The sequence below is a fragment of the Rhinolophus sinicus genome, linkage group LG13 (genome assembly GCF_036562045.2).
Source record: "Rhinolophus sinicus isolate RSC01 linkage group LG13, ASM3656204v1, whole genome shotgun sequence".
NCBI classification, from domain to species: Eukaryota; Metazoa; Chordata; class Mammalia; order Chiroptera; family Rhinolophidae; genus Rhinolophus; species Rhinolophus sinicus.
In genome coordinates, this window is record NC_133762.1 from 16,056,564 (window position 1) to 16,073,046 (window position 16,483).

At 47.0% G+C, this 16,483-nt stretch overlaps 1 protein-coding gene across 1 annotated transcript; it reads left to right on the forward strand.

Annotated features, from left to right (window-relative positions):
- The first annotated feature begins 713 nt into the window (after positions 1-713).
- FBXO22 (F-box protein 22) lies at positions 714-15,864 on the forward strand. Its single transcript, XM_074317412.1, has 7 exons — positions 714-956; positions 1,228-1,366; positions 5,951-6,038; positions 6,812-6,907; positions 9,746-9,910; positions 12,784-12,949; positions 15,085-15,864. The coding sequence occupies exons 1-7, from the start codon at positions 820-822 to the stop codon at positions 15,500-15,502; spliced, it is 1,209 nt and encodes a 402-aa protein (XP_074173513.1). The 5' UTR covers positions 714-819; the 3' UTR covers positions 15,503-15,864.
- Positions 15,865-16,483: the final 619 nt, after the last annotated feature.

A 16,483-nucleotide genomic window follows, 5' to 3' on the forward strand; every position in this document is an offset into this window, starting at 1 on the left:
TACACAAACAGCCCGGCCACTCACTCGAGGTGAGGTATGTATTGCCTCACCTGATTTATTTAAGTAAATTAATATATTTTTGGAATTTGCTGCAGGCCAATTAAAAATGGATTGCGGGCTGCAGTTGGCCCGCGGGCAGCAGTTTGGACACCCTTGCTAAGTACTATGAAAGTGTTTAAATTTTTAATACGGTAAATATTAAGAGACGTCACCCACGGACACAAGCTCTCTGGGGTTGTCAGGGTGTGGAGTCCTGAGGCCACAGTGTCGGAGATCAAGTCAGGGCTCCGTTAGCGAGGAGGCAGCAGGAGGAACGGAGGTTGGGGTCTGGCCGTGTGTGCTGTGCTGACATCCCTTCCACGCCTGGTTGTCAGCCCGCTTGCGTCGGAGTCAGGGAGCGTTAACAGCCTGCTGGGCCGCCGGGTCTCATCCGGCAGGTGCCCAAACGCGGGGACAGGGGGTCACGGACGTGAGCGCGGCAGCGGGGAGCGCCGATTTCCACAGCTGAGGTCGTTTTTTAACTGGGCTCATATTAACAGGCGCTGGGGCTGACGACTGAAAGCTGTTCCCTAGTCCCGCCTTCAGGAACCCGTGACGGAGCTGGCGGTGCCGCCGGGGCGGGGCAAGGCCGGAGGAGGCGGCTCCGCTGTCACTGCGGGGCCCGACAAGCTTCCGGGAGGGCTGCCTCCGGGCGGATCTGCGCCGGAAGCCGGGTGCCGGAAGTGGCGCGCGCGCCTGCGCAACGCGCGCCGGTCGGGCGCTCGGGGCACTTCTAACCCCTCTGCGCCGCGGTTCTGCTGCGGGGGCCCGCGGGGCGGAATGGAGCTGGCGGGCGGCGGCGGCGATCGCGGCTCCTCCGCAGACCCCCGGAGCGCCTTCGTGCTGAGTAACCTGGCGGAGGTGGTGGAGCGTGTCCTCTCCTTCCTGCCCGCCAAGGCGCTGCTGCGAGTGGCCGGGTGAGGAGAGCAGGCGGCGGCGGTGGCTGCCTGGCGGGCCAACGGGCGGGCGGGCGGAGCCGGCGGGACCCGGCGGGACCCAGGGCTTGCCCTGCCCGGCGGGTACGTCCCGGTCGGCAGGTACCCCGCCGTGGTGTGTGCGCCCCGGGCTCTTCCCAGAGGTGCGGCTCCAGGTCCCGGAACTTGATCCCGCAGGGTGTGTGGGGTGGGGGGTTCTGAGCCGGGAGAGGGACGGACGCTCGCTTACAGCCCTTTGTGGTCGCGCCCCCAGCGTGAGCCGCCTGTGGCGGGAGAGCGTGCGCAGAGTGCTGCGGGCCCAGCGGAGGGTGGCCTGGATCTCGGCGGGCTCGGCGGACGCCGGCCACCCGCAGGAGCACTGCTTGGTCCGAGTGGCAGCCCAGGAGCTTGAGGCAAGTGGGAAGCGGTGCGGTGCACAGGCCTTTGCAGGCTTGGTGGGTCAGTCTTTGAGAGCTAAATCTTTTTCTAATCCCAATTTTGCACATGGGTTTATTTCTTTATAATTTAGACAAATGTTTCTCGTGACATTAAAGATTTTGTAAATATCAGGTTTTATGAGTGTAGATTGTAAGGATGTGCGATTGTTTTATTTGACCGTTCTTCAAATGTTTGGCACTTTATGTATCCAGATTTTCACTATTATGATAATGCTATGCAGACTCCGCCCTTCACCTGTTTCCCTTGAAGCAAGTATTGCCAAGCAAGTATTGTTGGAGGGAAGGCAGCTGGGTCTTTCGAGCTTAGTGTCGCATAAATAAGCCAAGAATATACACTGGGTATAAACCCAAATATTTCAACCCCAGATTCTGTACTCTTGTGTTGTACCACTGGGCCCCAATTTCAAAAGATGGGCAATACCTGGGCAGGTAAAGACTTGAACTGTGTAGTCATAGAGGCCACTTGTTGAGCACAGCTGACGGTGCGGATGTGGCATATCACTTGGTAGTGGAAAGGGGGAGCCATTTGAGAGTACTCTGCCAGCCTGATGCTCTGTCACTCCCGTGTCCTTTCGTATGCATTACGTACAAACAAGAACATTGCAGAACCACAGTACAACCATCAAAGTCAGGAAATCATCATTGATACGTTTCTGCCATCTAATCCTCAGATTCCATTCACATTTTCCAGTTGTCCCCGGTACTTTTGTCTTTCAAAGCAGGATTGGCTTCTAATTTTATGTTGCTTTTATTGGTCTTGTTTCTACATGCCAACTACTTTGTAGAACATCTGATGTTTCTTAGATTTGGATTATGTGTCTTTGGCAGGAATATCCCAAGCGAAGCTATGCTCTTCACATTGCTTCCTATGAGATGGCAGATGATTTCCCTTTGCTCCATCACTGGTGATATTATCTTTGATTATTTGGTTAAGGTGGTGTCAGCCAGATGTTGCTACTGTAAAATTATGCTTTCACTGTCCTAAGTATTTGGTGGGGAGATACTTTGGAACTATGTAAATATCCTGTTTCAATTTATTCATTCATTTATTTATTTACATAGACTCTTAGTCTGTTGTTTTAGCCAGTGGAATATCATGTTACTATCAGTATTTATTTGAGTTCCCAAATTGTCCCCAAGTTAGCTAGCAGGAGCCCCTTCAGCTCGCTTCAGTGTCTTTTAGAGACGACTCCGTTGTCTTTGGGCACTTCCATGGCACAAGATATTCTAAGCTCATCTTGTGGTTTGCCTGCCTCAGTCCTGGAACCAGCCCTTAGTCCAAGGAGCCCTAGTTCCTTTTATTATGGAGGATAGTATTTGGAGGCCAAGATCTGGACAAGTCGTTGCTATTGAATGGTTTGTGGCTCCAAGGCCAGTCGGTGGGCAGAGCCACTTGTGTATGTATGTAATATATGCAAGCATGTGTGTGTGTCCATCTCTCTCTATACGTATACACATTTATAGCTGTGCATACGTGTATGTGCAGAGGGTGCCAAAAAAAATGTATACACATTTTAAGAAAGGAAAAACTATTAAAATTGTAATAATATATACCGATAACAAAAGCTGAATACAAGTCACGTTTGACTTCTGCAAGTACTCAAAGTGGTTACCATCAGCATAATTTTAATACAGTTTTTTCCTTTCCTAAAATGTGTCTACATTTTTTTGGTACCCTCTATATATATACATATGCACACATATATACATACACACGTGCACGCACATAATACACATACATATGCATGCATACATAATATACATATACATTCATACATGTGTACACATACATATACATACATGCACACATACATATACACACACAGGTGTGTATATATACATATATATGGAAACTCATGGGTTCACACAGGTACATACAATTCTAATCCAACACAGGATTCTCTCCGGTTTTCTCTCAGCTCATATTTGTCTTGGCCTTTTGGACAATGAGAAACTTGGCTTTCATCATTCTTAATGTATTTGGTATAAGATGAATATTCTATAAGTGACCAATCTTCTGTTTCCCCCTTCCTTGTGTAGATTTTCTTACCCTGTTTGGGCTCTGAGACTTAGATCCAAAGTGGCCAGTATCCAAAGACAGACTTGCAGAAAACTTTCTTCTTGGCACTTTGGCCCATGTCCTGCCCAATCTGTTTCCAGAAGTTTGTCATTTGGAAAAATTCAAAATGCAAGCAAAGACTTTTTCCTTAAAGCTGTTCCTTGGAGCATCATTTATAATAAGGGAAGCTGAAAACAACCTCATGTGTATCTAATAAATGAAGTTGTTAAATGATAAACTGCAAGGCCCATTATGATGAGAAAATGTTGATGTTATAAGTGAAAAAAGTAGATTATGAAATTATTTGTTTAATCATCTGAATTATTAAAAACAAAAAAGGAAAAATAGAAAAGAAAAACACCAAAATGTTAGCAAAAGTTTGTTTTGGGAGTAGAATTTTTTTTTTAATGTTTTTAGTTTTTTTCCTTCAAATTTTTACCACAGCAGGTATTATTTTTATATAGCTTTAAGGGCTTATATCTTGTAATAGCTATTATAGTTAGGTAGGTTTAGTCATGAACCCAGCTTTGGCACATGAACCACATGAACCCAGCGTGCAGCTTTGAGAAAGTTACCTAACCTCTCTGAGCTTCAGAAAGTAATAACTCCCTTTATACCCTTATAGAGTTGTTGTAAGGATTAGATCATGAAAAGCCAATGCATCTAACACATTCTCTACAGTACTGGGAATATAGTGTTTTCATTCATTGAAATTATTATTCTCTATTACTGACATCATTATTAAAATTAATATAGGAATACCCTTAAAGGAGTTTATACATTGTGGTAAACTCTAGTGTGGTGAGACGGAAACACGGAAACCTTGTCCAAATCATACATGCTGTTTTCTTTGTGTTTGCCAAATTATCTATGGACATATAGCCATAAAGAAAGTTGATATAACTTTATTAAAAATATTTTAAAGTCCACTCAATACATTATAATACATCTTGCCATTTGGAACTTCTCTGAATAATGGAACCAGATTCTAGTTGTCTTACATTGTGCTTTGAGAACATTTCATGATGAGGATTTTCATTTTCAGTGCTTGTAGTGAGAACGAGGAAGGAAATTTTAGGCATTGCTTTTTAATGGGTACCAGGAAAGAGAATCAGAAAACCTCAGGCCTAGACTTCCAGTGTTTAAGACGAGGAAACCTAAGGCCTAAGCACTTTGAAGGTTATTCTGCTGGTTTATGGCAGAGTCAGCACTAATGCCTGAATCTTTTAAATTGTCTCTCCTTACCCACTATTACACCAGGCATCATGATCTCAGATGACGCCAGAGTGGGACAGGTAACTCCGGTGGCTCAGTGTAACACCGCAGGGAGTGGGCGGGCCATGGCAGTCCACAGTGCTTGCCCCTGTGTAGCCCTGCTCAAGGGGAATGCAGTCTAAGTGTTGCCAACACATTTAGTTTTTCAGATGAATCTGCAAATCCACATTTTACGTAACTCTTACGGAATTTTAAATGTTGGCAACCAAATGACGTTCTTTGAAAATGCCTTGTGGACCAAGGAACCTGTACCCCTAGGTCTTATCCAGCCCTTAGGCCACCGCTGGGTCATCATTTTGACTCAGTCTCTTTTATGAGTTTGTCTATATGGAATCTCTTGTGAAACATCTTAATGTTCCCCCAAATTACAGTGGATCAGCATTTTTTCCCCCATTTAATCGACATTGAGTCTTTGCTATGTGCTAACTGCTTCATCCCCTTCTGTTAGTAAACATCTCTGAGAATAACCATCTGAGAAGGAAAAACACATTCACCCTTCTCATTTAATTCAGCCACTTTGTCACCTGTCTGTAATGTCAAGTTTAATGGCAAACCTGATTCTGAATAAGTGCAGCTCATAAGTGGAGATGACTGAAGCGTAAAGGCTGTTGCATATGAGGTCCAAGGCGCTGAGGGAGCCTGGGAAGAAGTTGTGTAGCGCAGGTGGCACTTACGCTGCCTCTTGGGGAAAACATTCTTAACTCAAGAGGAAAGGACGAGAGCTGCAGGAGAATATATAAAGAAGGGTGTGTGTCCGGGTAATGGGCAGCAAAAGATCCCTCTGGGAATCTAGCTGGTGGGTGGGAACAAAGGCCGGGAATATTTCATTTGATAGGCAGTGAAATGAGGAGCATGCAGTCTGTCTGCCTTCCCTCTGGTGCTGGGCTGTTTCTGTTACCTGCCTGGTCAAATAAAGCTGTGGTGATTTTTGCTGGTACTTAATGTTTTTGTTTAAGACCTTAAATTATTATGAAAATGAACTTCTTGAGTTAGGCTGGAATGAGTTTGACTTGAAGAAACAAAAGATATTCAACAAATGAAAGACCTGAAAATGGAAGAGTCTGAGTGAGAAGTGAACGGGCTCCGCTCAGGCACTGGCCGGAAGGAGGGAGGGCGACAGCAGGTTGGGCCAGGTGAGACTTGAAGGGACCACGAAAGCATTCATGGATCCTGCGATCTAATTCAGATGGATTTCTTCTTTGCAGAATGTGCACATCTTACCACAGACAGTTCTTTACATGGCTGATTCGGAAACTTTCATGAGCCTGGAAGAGTGTCGTGGCCACAAGAGAGGTGAATAGCGAAAGAAAACGTGTGGGTTTTTTTTTTTGTTGTTTACTTGTGTACCTTCTGTTTGGAGTTAAGTGTGTCCTAGTCCTGAGACTGACTTTCCACGGCCTCGGCCCACCCCTGTGGAACGCATGACTGGATGGTCTTTGAATCTGGAAGTGCAAGTGAAACAAATTCTTTAGAAATGTGTTCTTCTCATTTTGAAATACTTTAATCTTCTGGGCACTTCTTTTGATTACTAAAACAGGATTTGTATCTTTGGCTGTTCTAGCCTTTTACTGTGTTGGATGATGGCGACCCATTTACCAAAGTCATGTGTAGCTATTGTGCGTTCTCAGCTTGCTGAGAGAAGCAGCAGCTGCGGGGTCCCCAGGGGCCACGCTGTGACCCAGACGCAGACAACGGATTGCCATTGTCCTCTTTGAATCCAGTGACTGTTTATGTAGAGTCATGTGCTTTATAGTCAGCTGAACTGAAAGTTACAAGAGCAAGTCTAAAATTTAGCTGCTACCACTGTGTGACGCCATTGGAGCAAAAGCTGACTGTGAACAAAGCGGAAAGGCAGCATGGTGACACTAAAGGTCTGATTTAGAATTTCAATTAAAACGGGCCCAGAACGGGAACGCATGTGTTCTCATTCAATTCTTAGACTTCCTTAGAAAGCGTTCTGGTGTAAAATGACTTAAGCCTACTTCCGTATTTGCCTTTTCTCATCCACACCATCAGATTGGCCCTTCAGCGGATGACATTTAATTCTTCTGCTACTCTTCTTACAGCAAGGAAAAGGACAACCATGGAGACAGCCTTTGCCCTCGAGAAGCTATTCCCGAAACAGTGCCAAGTCCTGGGGGTCGTGACTCCAGGAATCGTAGGTGAGAGGAAATGCCAACTTGGTGACTTCTGCCTGGCATCACTGTGGGATCCTGTTATGGTGAATTCCTTGTAGCTTGAACGCACATTTATATTTCTGGCCATCCACAATGCAGTGAAGTCGGTCGTGCTAAGCATGGTATTAGATTTGACTTCCCCTACTGTAGCTTAGATTATTGTGTGTGGCTGATACTCACATCTCAGGGCTGTCTGCATAAACCAACGGCACTGCCGATCTTTCTAGGAGCCGTTCGTAAGAGGACAGAGAGCGTGCTCTGCCTCTCTCCAGATCAGCACTAGTGAGCGTTCTCCCTTCATCCCTCAGCCAGCATTGTGTCTGGGGGTCAGGGTGAAGGGCTGTGGTTGGGAGCTGGGGGCGGCCCTGCTAGGAAACTTGTCTCTGCTTGGCTCCCACTGCTCGGGGCTGACAATAAGCAGGGCCCTTCCCACGTTTGCTACCTTGAACTTTTGCTGGTTTTCCTTATTTTTTTTTCTTCTATAGCTAGTGGGGGACAGACGCTGTATTGAGGTGTCACGGTGCGGTGGTTCAGACACTTGGCTAGGAATCCAGCTGTACCACTAAGTACCTGCATGGCTGCGCCAGTCGCCTCGTGTCACGGGGCTTTAGCCCCATCTGTGATGTGGGGTGGTTGGCAGTGCCTTCCTGGGAGGGCTGTGACAAGGTCACACATGGCAGCACTCAGAGCAGACGCAGTAGGTGACTTTGCAGGGCTCCTCCATGACTGGCATTCCTAACACTCAGGTGGCACTATTGATCGGGTGTTAAGAGCCTTGTACAGTGAAGTAGAGGAGACTGGGTATTTCACATGAGGAGACGTAAATGTGTGTCTGTGGGACTGTCCCCTCCCGCAGCAGCTCCTGACCTGCTTCCATTTTGTGGGCTTAAAACAGTGAGAGCAGTGACCAGGCTTTCTGTTTAACCTCTGAATTTTCCCTGAATGAGTGATCTCGTTTCTACTATCGCTGTGTAGTTCCTAACAAATGTTTCTGGGGAATCACAGCTTTCCTTTCTCATAACATTTTCTCACGCCTCCCCACTGTACCCACCGTGGCTTCCTCAAGGCATGACCAAGTTTCTCCTTTTAAAATTTGAGCTGGGGCAGGAGAGGGTGACCTGGGTGACATTCCTGGCTCCAGGGCCCCACTGTGCGGGAAGTCTCCCTGAAGCCTTCCTTTGGTGCTTGCCTTATATACAGAGGGTGCCAAAAACATGTGCACACATTTTAAGAAAGGAAAGCTGTATTCAAATTGTAATACTCAATATATACCAATAACAAAAGATGAATACAAGTCACGTATGACTTCTGCAATTACAAGAGGCACTCAAAGTGGTTCCCATCAGCATCCAGACACTTCTGATGACGGCGAACTACTGCTGGAGCAACGCTGACCAGAGTGTCCACATGTAGACATTTTTTTGGCACCCCCCCCACCCAGTGTCTAAATAGTTCTGACTGCGCATCTGTTTTCCCCAAGTTCTCTTGTGAGCTTGATGTTGGTAGTATCTTCTGACTCCCTTTAGTCTGGACTTGTCCTCCTGTGTTTTCTTGGACCCATTCCTCACCCTTCTTTAAGTGCCCATCTTCCTTCTTTAGGCTGGAATAATGTCAAGTTTGAGAAAATTTGTTCATTCTTACATATGTAGAGGCGATTTTCTTAATTGAGGTAAATTACAGTGAATGCACAATCTTAATTGTACAGTTTAATGAGTTTTGACAAATGTATACCTTCATAACCAGCGCACCAGTGAAGATGTAGGTCTGTCACCCCCAGGAGTTTTCCTTGCCGTTCCTATCCGTCCATACTTGCCATAGGAATCCCTGGTTCTGACTTCTGGGGCCATAGCCTCGTTCTGCCTGTTGAATGTCATAAAAGTAGGATCATATGGTATAAACTCTTTATGTCTTAGCTCATTCAATATAAATTTTGTTTTAAAGAACGTGTATTTTTGATATTCACTTATGTTATTGTGTGTATGAAGAATTCATTTTTTCAAGAATAGTATTCTGTTAGATAACTAGACTATGACTCGTTTTTCCGTTCGCTTTTGATGGAAATTTGTGTTGTTTCAAGCTCCTGGCTATTATAAATGAGCTGTTACAAATGAAGCTGTTGTGAATGCTGAAGGCTTGTGGACATAGGTTCATTCTTTTTGGGCATTGCTGGGTCTGAGGGTTGCTGTGTATTTAACTTTATAAGAAACTGCCAGACAGTTTTCCGCAGTTGTACCATTTTATACTCACCAGCAATGACTGAGGATTCCACTTGCTCCATATCCTGAACCTTAGTGTCATGAGTCTTTAACTTAAGCCATTCTAGGGGGTGTGAAGAGACTTCTTGTGGAACTTTTACTTTGAATTGTTCTCTGACCAGCTGTGGTGGGCACCTGTTCCCTTGTGTATTGGCTGTTTGATATCTGCTTGTGTGAAGGATCCAAGTCTTTCACAGACTTTTTTTTATTGGACCGACTTTTTTTTCTTATTACTGAGTTGGCAGGCTCAGTAGAAGTTGAAAGAAGAATAGTAAAATAAACTCCCATATACCCTTCATCTAGATTCACTAATTTTTAAAATTTTGCAACATTTGCCTTTTATGTCTTTGTTTGTAAACACACTTCTTTCTGAACCATTTAAAAGTAAATTGCAGACATCATGACCCTTGACCCTGAAAACTTAGTCAGACAGTGGCCTGTTAGCTTGTTTCTTATCTTAGTGACCTGCACTGGTCATCTAGGTGGGGCTGGGTCATTTACACTGTGGCAGATTCACACCTCAGTTCCTATCGTACCTGTTCACCAAACTGCTTCACTTTTTTCCTAGTGACTCCAATGGGATCAGGTAGCAATCGACCTCAGGAAATAGAAATTGGAGAATCTGGTTTTGCTCTGTTATTCCCTCAGATTGAAGGAATAAAGATACAGCCCTTTCATTTTGTTAAGGATCCGAAGAATCTAACACTAGAAAGACGTCAGCTTGCAGAAGCAGGTAAGTTACTGTCACTTACCATTAAAGGCCCGTTGTTGCTTGGTCTTGTTTGCTAGAGAGTCCGAGCGAGATGCGCGAGCCTGGGGAGGTGAGGATCCAAACTAGTGCTGAGCAGGCTGGTGCCGCCCACTGTTGGTAGAGTCAACGGACTGTGTAAATTATTTTCCTACATTAAAACCTGAGAGAAGCAGAGATGAAAACTTTTCCATAAATAATCCGGTGATAATGAATTCGTTTGTGTTTAATTCTGAATTTTGAAGGCCTTCTTCCTCTTGAAAATGATATTTTCTTATCATTTTACCCTATTTCTGTTTTTTGAAGCTGAAACGTTTTTCTAAGCTTTTATTTTTTTTACACTAGTAATAATCATTTGCTGTAAAAACTTTTTTTTACAAGATACAGGCTAGTTCTATGTCCACTAGATAGATGGGAGGGGGCATAGTGAACTTGCTAAGTTTTAGAGAAGGTGTGCTTTACGCAGGCTGTCAGACCAGCGTTTTCTAGGACGCGTCAGAGAGGAGGCTTGGCTGCAGTAGGCAGGTCTGAGGTGACTGTGAAGAGGTGAGGGGGTGGCATAGCGTCCGGGCTCTGATGAGAAAGCTTAAGGTAGTACAATCAGCAACAAACTGGCCACTCAGACAAAGCAGTGTTTGAGCCTTTTATCCACATCTGCACAAGAACTGACTGACTGGTGTTAACTCGTTAAAAACATCACTGTTGGCATAAAAAAAGCATTCCGTGGTCCCCCTTGTTTACACATATGTGGGCCAGCCGATAGAGATAAGCCTCCATCATTTGAAATGGTTCTGGGCCCAGGGAATGAAAAATCGTGTAGCCACAAAGGGAAAATTTGTAAGTGATCGGGGAAAAAGACTGCACACTGAGACTGGCTTATATGACTGTCCGTTATGATGCACAGAAAGAGGGACAGTGGTTGGTGTTGGGGGAGGGGAAGCACAGAGGGAGGATGCCTGGGCAGCCAAGACTGGCAGCGGGGGGCAGCAGTCCCCTAGAACGGGCGGGGGGTGTGCAGGACAGAGCTCAGGCCTAGGGGAGACGTGGGGCGTTCTGGGGCCAGCACGTGCCATGGGCAGGAAGGGGCAGCTGGTAAGAGCGGCTGCAGCTGCTGCTTGGCTGCTTTCTGGCTTAGGTCGAGTTTCTTGACTTTCCTAAGTCTCTGTTGCCTCACCTGTAAAATGGAAATGACTGACAGAGTTGTGAGCATTGAATGAGACGACTTAGCAAGACACCTCACTCGCAAGCTGGGAGACAGATGGCCAGCGCCAGCCCGTGTGCCGTGGGCGGGCTTCCAGTGCATCACGGCTGATGTGTGTGCGGGTGGCCTCTGGTCCCTGGAGGAGCAGACGGGCTGCAGAAGCAGCTCAGGAAACCAGTGCAGGTCCTGTCCGGGGCCCGCGTGCCCCAGGAGTGCACACATCTTGACTGACGGTGACAATCATGATGACTGATGTTACCTGAACGTTGTACGCTGGGTACCAGTGGAGCACTTTGCAGAGCAGAAGAAATGGGGCTGTTTTTCCCTCTGGGGGCAACCCCTGTAGTGGGCGCTGCGAGAAGAGGTGTGGGCTGCCGCTGGCAGGAGGGTGGTGTGTTCAGTGGGTTCATGAAACAGAAATTCTACGGGCATTTTATTCCGCTTGTGAAAAGGTCCCGTGAGGGTAGAAAAGGTAACGGGATGCAGGTTCTGTCTCAGTGACGTTTCAGGAGGGTTTTAATGCTACCTGGGCAGGTAGGAAAAGGAGGCCTGCCATTGGCAGGTATGGGCAGGGTTCTGCAGGGGACCTGCCCGTGGAGGGAGAGCAGGTGGCATTCACACCTTCGAAGGACGGGAGGCATGTGAGCGACGACAGGCCGAGGGACGAGTAGAAACACGGGCACAGAGCCAGGTGATCACAGCACGTGGGGGCACAGCTAACTGTCCAGCTGTGCACGCAGAGGCTGTGGGGCTCGTGGGAACCGCAGGGGGGTGCAGGGAGGCCAGGTCCACGGGGACGTGCGCACGTGACAGCTGCTACTCCAAGGGGTGATCGGTGCCGTCACAGCTGTGACCCTCCGTGGTGGGGAGATGGTGGAAGTGGGGAGACCGGTCGGAGCCCCTGCCAGAGTCTAGGCAAGAAGTATACCGGGGTCCGAGGAGCAGGGAGCTGATGGGAGAACATCAGCAAATGATTAGATGTGAAAGACAAAGGAAACGGGGCGGGGGGGGGGGCTCGGTGATAATGAGGGGGGCGTGGTGCAGAGAGCAGAAAAACATCAAACCCCACGAGAGAAGCTCATTTGGCCTTTGGGTCAGTGCTTTTGCTGAAGGTCATGACCAAACATCCTCTGTCGTTTTTGTTCGGGAGTGAGTGTGGTGCGCTGGCATACTGTCCTCCGTGTTGCTGCACCTTGTCACCCCCGTGGAGGTCCTGATGGGGACACTACCTGAAGCTGGAAGCCTAGCGTGTCAGTCCACAGGAAGAGCCAAAATTTTGAGTGGTGGGAACCGTGCATTTTGTGATAAATAGTTGTTAGACTTGTCAGACCTCGGGAGAAGTGAACCCAAGTGGGGAGCATATGGCAGGTGGTCTTTACCTCCTTTCCAGATTAGGACAGAACTAGCAGGGTGGCCAAGAGACCAGGGGACAGGAAGTAGGAAGCGCCTGGTAAGTGAGCATCAGGTCGGAATACTGTGGGTTCGTGTGCTCATTAGTGAGACAGAATTGCAGTGTGGGGCTGCGGCGTGTGGTGTGAGCTGTGCAAGTCACTAGCGGCAGCATTTCCTTTTGCAAAACGTAGAAAATGAAGTGTTAGGAAAGGAAACTTGACAGTTCTCGCTGAGGCTCTCTCCGATTGTCGCTCTTGTTTCTCAGGTCTCTTAGACAACCCCGAGCTGCGTGTGGTCCTGGTGTTCGGCTATAACTGCTGTAAGGTGGGAGCCAGCAGTTACCTGCAGCGGGTCGTCAGCACCTTCAGTGACATGAATGTCGTCCTGGCTGGCGGCCAGGTGGACAACCTGGCATCGCTGACCTCTGAGAAGTATGTCTGCACGATGGGGAGTGCGCTCAGGATTTTGTGACCTGGGGTTTGTGTTTTTAAAAACAAGTATAAAGAATTGCTAGGCTAACAGTTCATTCCATTTTGCAACAGGCATAGGTTTAGGGGTTACCCAACATAACTCTGCCTGCGGTGGAATGAAATTTATGTATGTTGTCCTTTACGAACTCATGCTTAGCTGGACTCGTACTGTCCTCAGAATTGTCCACACTGTCTACTGATGTCGCCCTGGACAGCTCTGTAGTCTGTAACGCCGTGTGTCGCTCCCTGCTCTAAAGGAAAGTCGTGGTTAGACAGCGAGTCCTTATGGCGAAACTTCTTCGAGCTGCTGAGACGTGCTCGAAATCTAGACAGCAGTGCTGTTGCCTGGGCGGTTCTCCGGTCCGTTTGGCTGTAGAACCTTTCCTTCGGGGCGTGTCTCGTAGGCCTGCCTGTGTTACTTGGCACACATTTTCGGCAGTTCAGTGCTAGATCTTTCGAAAGGCTTTTTCACTCTCAAATACTGTGCATCTTTGACTTTTGTTCCTTAAGGCTTTGCTTTCAGAGATGAATTTGCTCTTCTGTCTTAGGAGCCATCACCCTCTTTCCATTTTGAATGAAAGTATGTAGTGTTTTGAGCTTGAGTTGATGAAATGAACGTAAATATCAGCTGCTTCCAAAAGCAGGAAGATGAGGCCCGGGCCCCCCAAATGTTTCCTGCAAACACCAGTGTTTGTGTCGCACTGCATTGATGCTTAGTGTGTGCATCTGAGGGCGGTGAGGTGGAGAACAGACTGATAGAGACCTGTTCTGACCCCTCCTGGGAGTCTCCACTGCTGAGGTACGGAAAGCAAACGGCTAAACTCGAGTTCCCTGGACTGTCACTGGGGAAGAAGGCAGGGAAGCCCAGTGCGTGGACTTCCAAGCAGTAGGCTAGCAGACAGGGATTTTGTGCAGAGATACACCAAATCCTCAGTTGTCTGTAGGGTATCTTCCCTCTTGCCTCATTTTCCCTGTGTCTTTGCTTTATCTTAAATTGTATACAGATAAGGCTGTGGTGATTTAACATACAACTGACCTTTGAAATGCCAGTATCTCACTCATAAGGAATCTGAGATGCCAGCCTGTTAGTATGGCTGGCTGTATAGCATGTCTTTGTCCCCCTAACATGGGGAGTGTACCCAAAAACTCCTTACCCCTTACGTGGTCTTCATACTGTGTCCATCATGAGAGAAGCCGTTGGAGGAAATCAGCGCTCAGTTTTAACGGCGTCAGACACATGCCCCCTACCCCCAGAGAAGACAGGTACGTAATTCTTTGAGGCAGGAGACTGCCAACACGTACTGCACATGGGTACCAAAGAGGAACTGCATGAAGGGAAGGAGCCGTGAGGGGCTCCAAAAGGTGGCTCCCGCCCTCGGGAATGGGTCTTGCCACCAGCTGGCCTTGTTGTCAGTCACTTGAGCTTTGGAGTCTTAGTTTCTCGTTAACCCAGTGAATCTTGTTGGTAACTGTGATAGAAACGTGAGGCACTTACTTGTTTCTCCGCCCAGGTGTTCATGTATTATGCTTGTAATTTTATTGACACTTTATATTTTTTAGTAAGGATAAAATGTTTTCTTTTTGTTTCTTTTTAATGAAATGTGTTGTAACCTTCGGACTAAGCTGAATTTCAGGCTCAAAGCGATAATCACTCACGGAGCAGCAATGTAACTGTATTTATTTATGGGCCAAGCAACACAGAGTTGAAACTCCTTATAGGTTCTTAATAAAAATACCCCCATGAGTGAATATTCATAGCTGAAAGGTGAGGTTCCAGTGAAGGAAGTGAGGGAGGGAAGGGTGCCCTTCTGCAAAACCAGGATGGGTGTCGGACATCTGTGTGGAGGGCCTCCTGCCCTGTGCCTTTGGGACTGAGCAGGTTGTGCCTTACTCCTCCACGGCTCTGCTTTCTGCATTCTCTTACAGTGGTGACTTAGCGGTTTCTTTGTCCCGCCCCCCCCCCCCCCCCCCGTGCTGGCGGGAGGGTGGGCCTGGGCTCAGCTCTCCCGCAGGGAGAGTCAGGACGACTCCCTTTTCTTGTAACTGTGACAGTTTGCTTCGTGGTAGAGCACCACTTTTCTGATTGACTTTTCCAGGAGCCCTCTGGATATTGAAGCTACTGGTGTGGTTGGCCTGTCATTCAGTGGACACCGAGTGCAGAGTGCCACAGTGCTGCTCAGCGAGGACGTGAGTGACGAGAAGACCGCCGAGGCTGCGATGCAGCGCCTCAAGGCAGCCAACATTCCAGAACAAAACACCATCGGCTTCATGTTCGCCTGCATCGGCAGGGGCTTCCAGTATTACAGAGCCAAAGGGAACGTGGAGGCAGACGCCTTCAGAAAGTTGTTTCCTGCTGTGCCTTTATTTGGCTTCTTTGGAAACGGAGAAATTGGGTGTGACCGCATAGTCACCGGGAACTTCATCCTGAAGAAGTGTAGCGAGGTCAAGGATGAGGACCTGTTTCACAGCTACACGACCATCATGGCGCTGGTTCATCTGGGGTCGTCCAAGTGAAGCCAGCACGGCCTTCACAGCAGAAGTGGACACGCGGAAATGACTTTGTAGGTCTGCTGTGTGGCTTTGATGCTCTAAAGATGACTTCAGGGTAGTTTTTAATACTGTAGAGGGGACAGCTCTGGATGTCATGGAGTGCAGAGCGGAGCTGAGGGCTTTGGCATCGGGCACAATCGTGACTGTCCCGCCAGATTCTTGCTGCTCACTGCGCACTTGCTGTGACCTGGCCTCTGCACAGGAGGACTGAGGAGGCGTCAGCAGTGGGTGGGAGTCCAGACGCCCGGCCTGCTCTGCCTTGTTAGGTGAGCTCTCAGCAGAATCGTGATGGCGTTTGCTCTCCCTTAATAAAGGAGGAAAATACATAGACGGCTTGAGAAATCTTTCTCTTCTTTACATTTTTACCGAGTTTTTTCAGAAGCTGTAACAAAATTATTACTGACTTTTTACTTAATTTGATAAAAATTAAAGAACTATTTTTGTTTAATACTTAGTGAAATAAATTGCCACGATTAATCATCAGTATTTTATTATTGTATAAAGAAAAAGTTTTTCTTTTTCCTCAGACTTTTACAAGACAGAAATTAACATAAGTCTTGTCTAAGCCACCTTTTTTTCCCGGTCTTTGTTACAGGATAATTTAGATTAATATTCTACCTAATAGAGTGTGAGTGGCATAGCTCGTATGTGGCACCTGTATTGTAATGCTCAGTGCTTCTAACAGGACAGTAGGAAACTTGTAAGGTAAGTGAAATCAGTGTATTAACATTCCCACTTTTCTATTTTGAATCACTTTCCTCCCACTTTTTACCTCAAAAGGTTTTTCTCTTCCTGTGCTTGTATATGATAAAAATACTTAAAAGTTTCCTTCATTTTATAGTTATCGTAAATCTTAGTTGCAGATGAAAATACTACGAAAAGTTTGATTGTCATAGAAATTATCATCAGTGACCGTTAATATTTAGCTGTTTTTATTTCGCTGTT

What these genes read in the sequence shown, in the direction of transcription:
- FBXO22 (XM_074317412.1), top strand. Translation starts at nt 820, where the DNA reads ATGGAGCTGGCGGGCGGCGGCGGCGATCGCGGCTCCTCCGCAGACCCC. An exon ending in TGGCAGCCCAGGAGCTTGAG is followed by an intron (nt 1,367 to 5,950) that starts GCAAGTGGGAAG and finishes TCTTCTTTGCAG; the next exon opens with AATGTGCACATCTTACCACA. An exon ending in GCATCGCTGACCTCTGAGAA is followed by an intron (nt 12,950 to 15,084) that starts GTATGTCTGCAC and finishes TGACTTTTCCAG; the next exon opens with GAGCCCTCTGGATATTGAAG.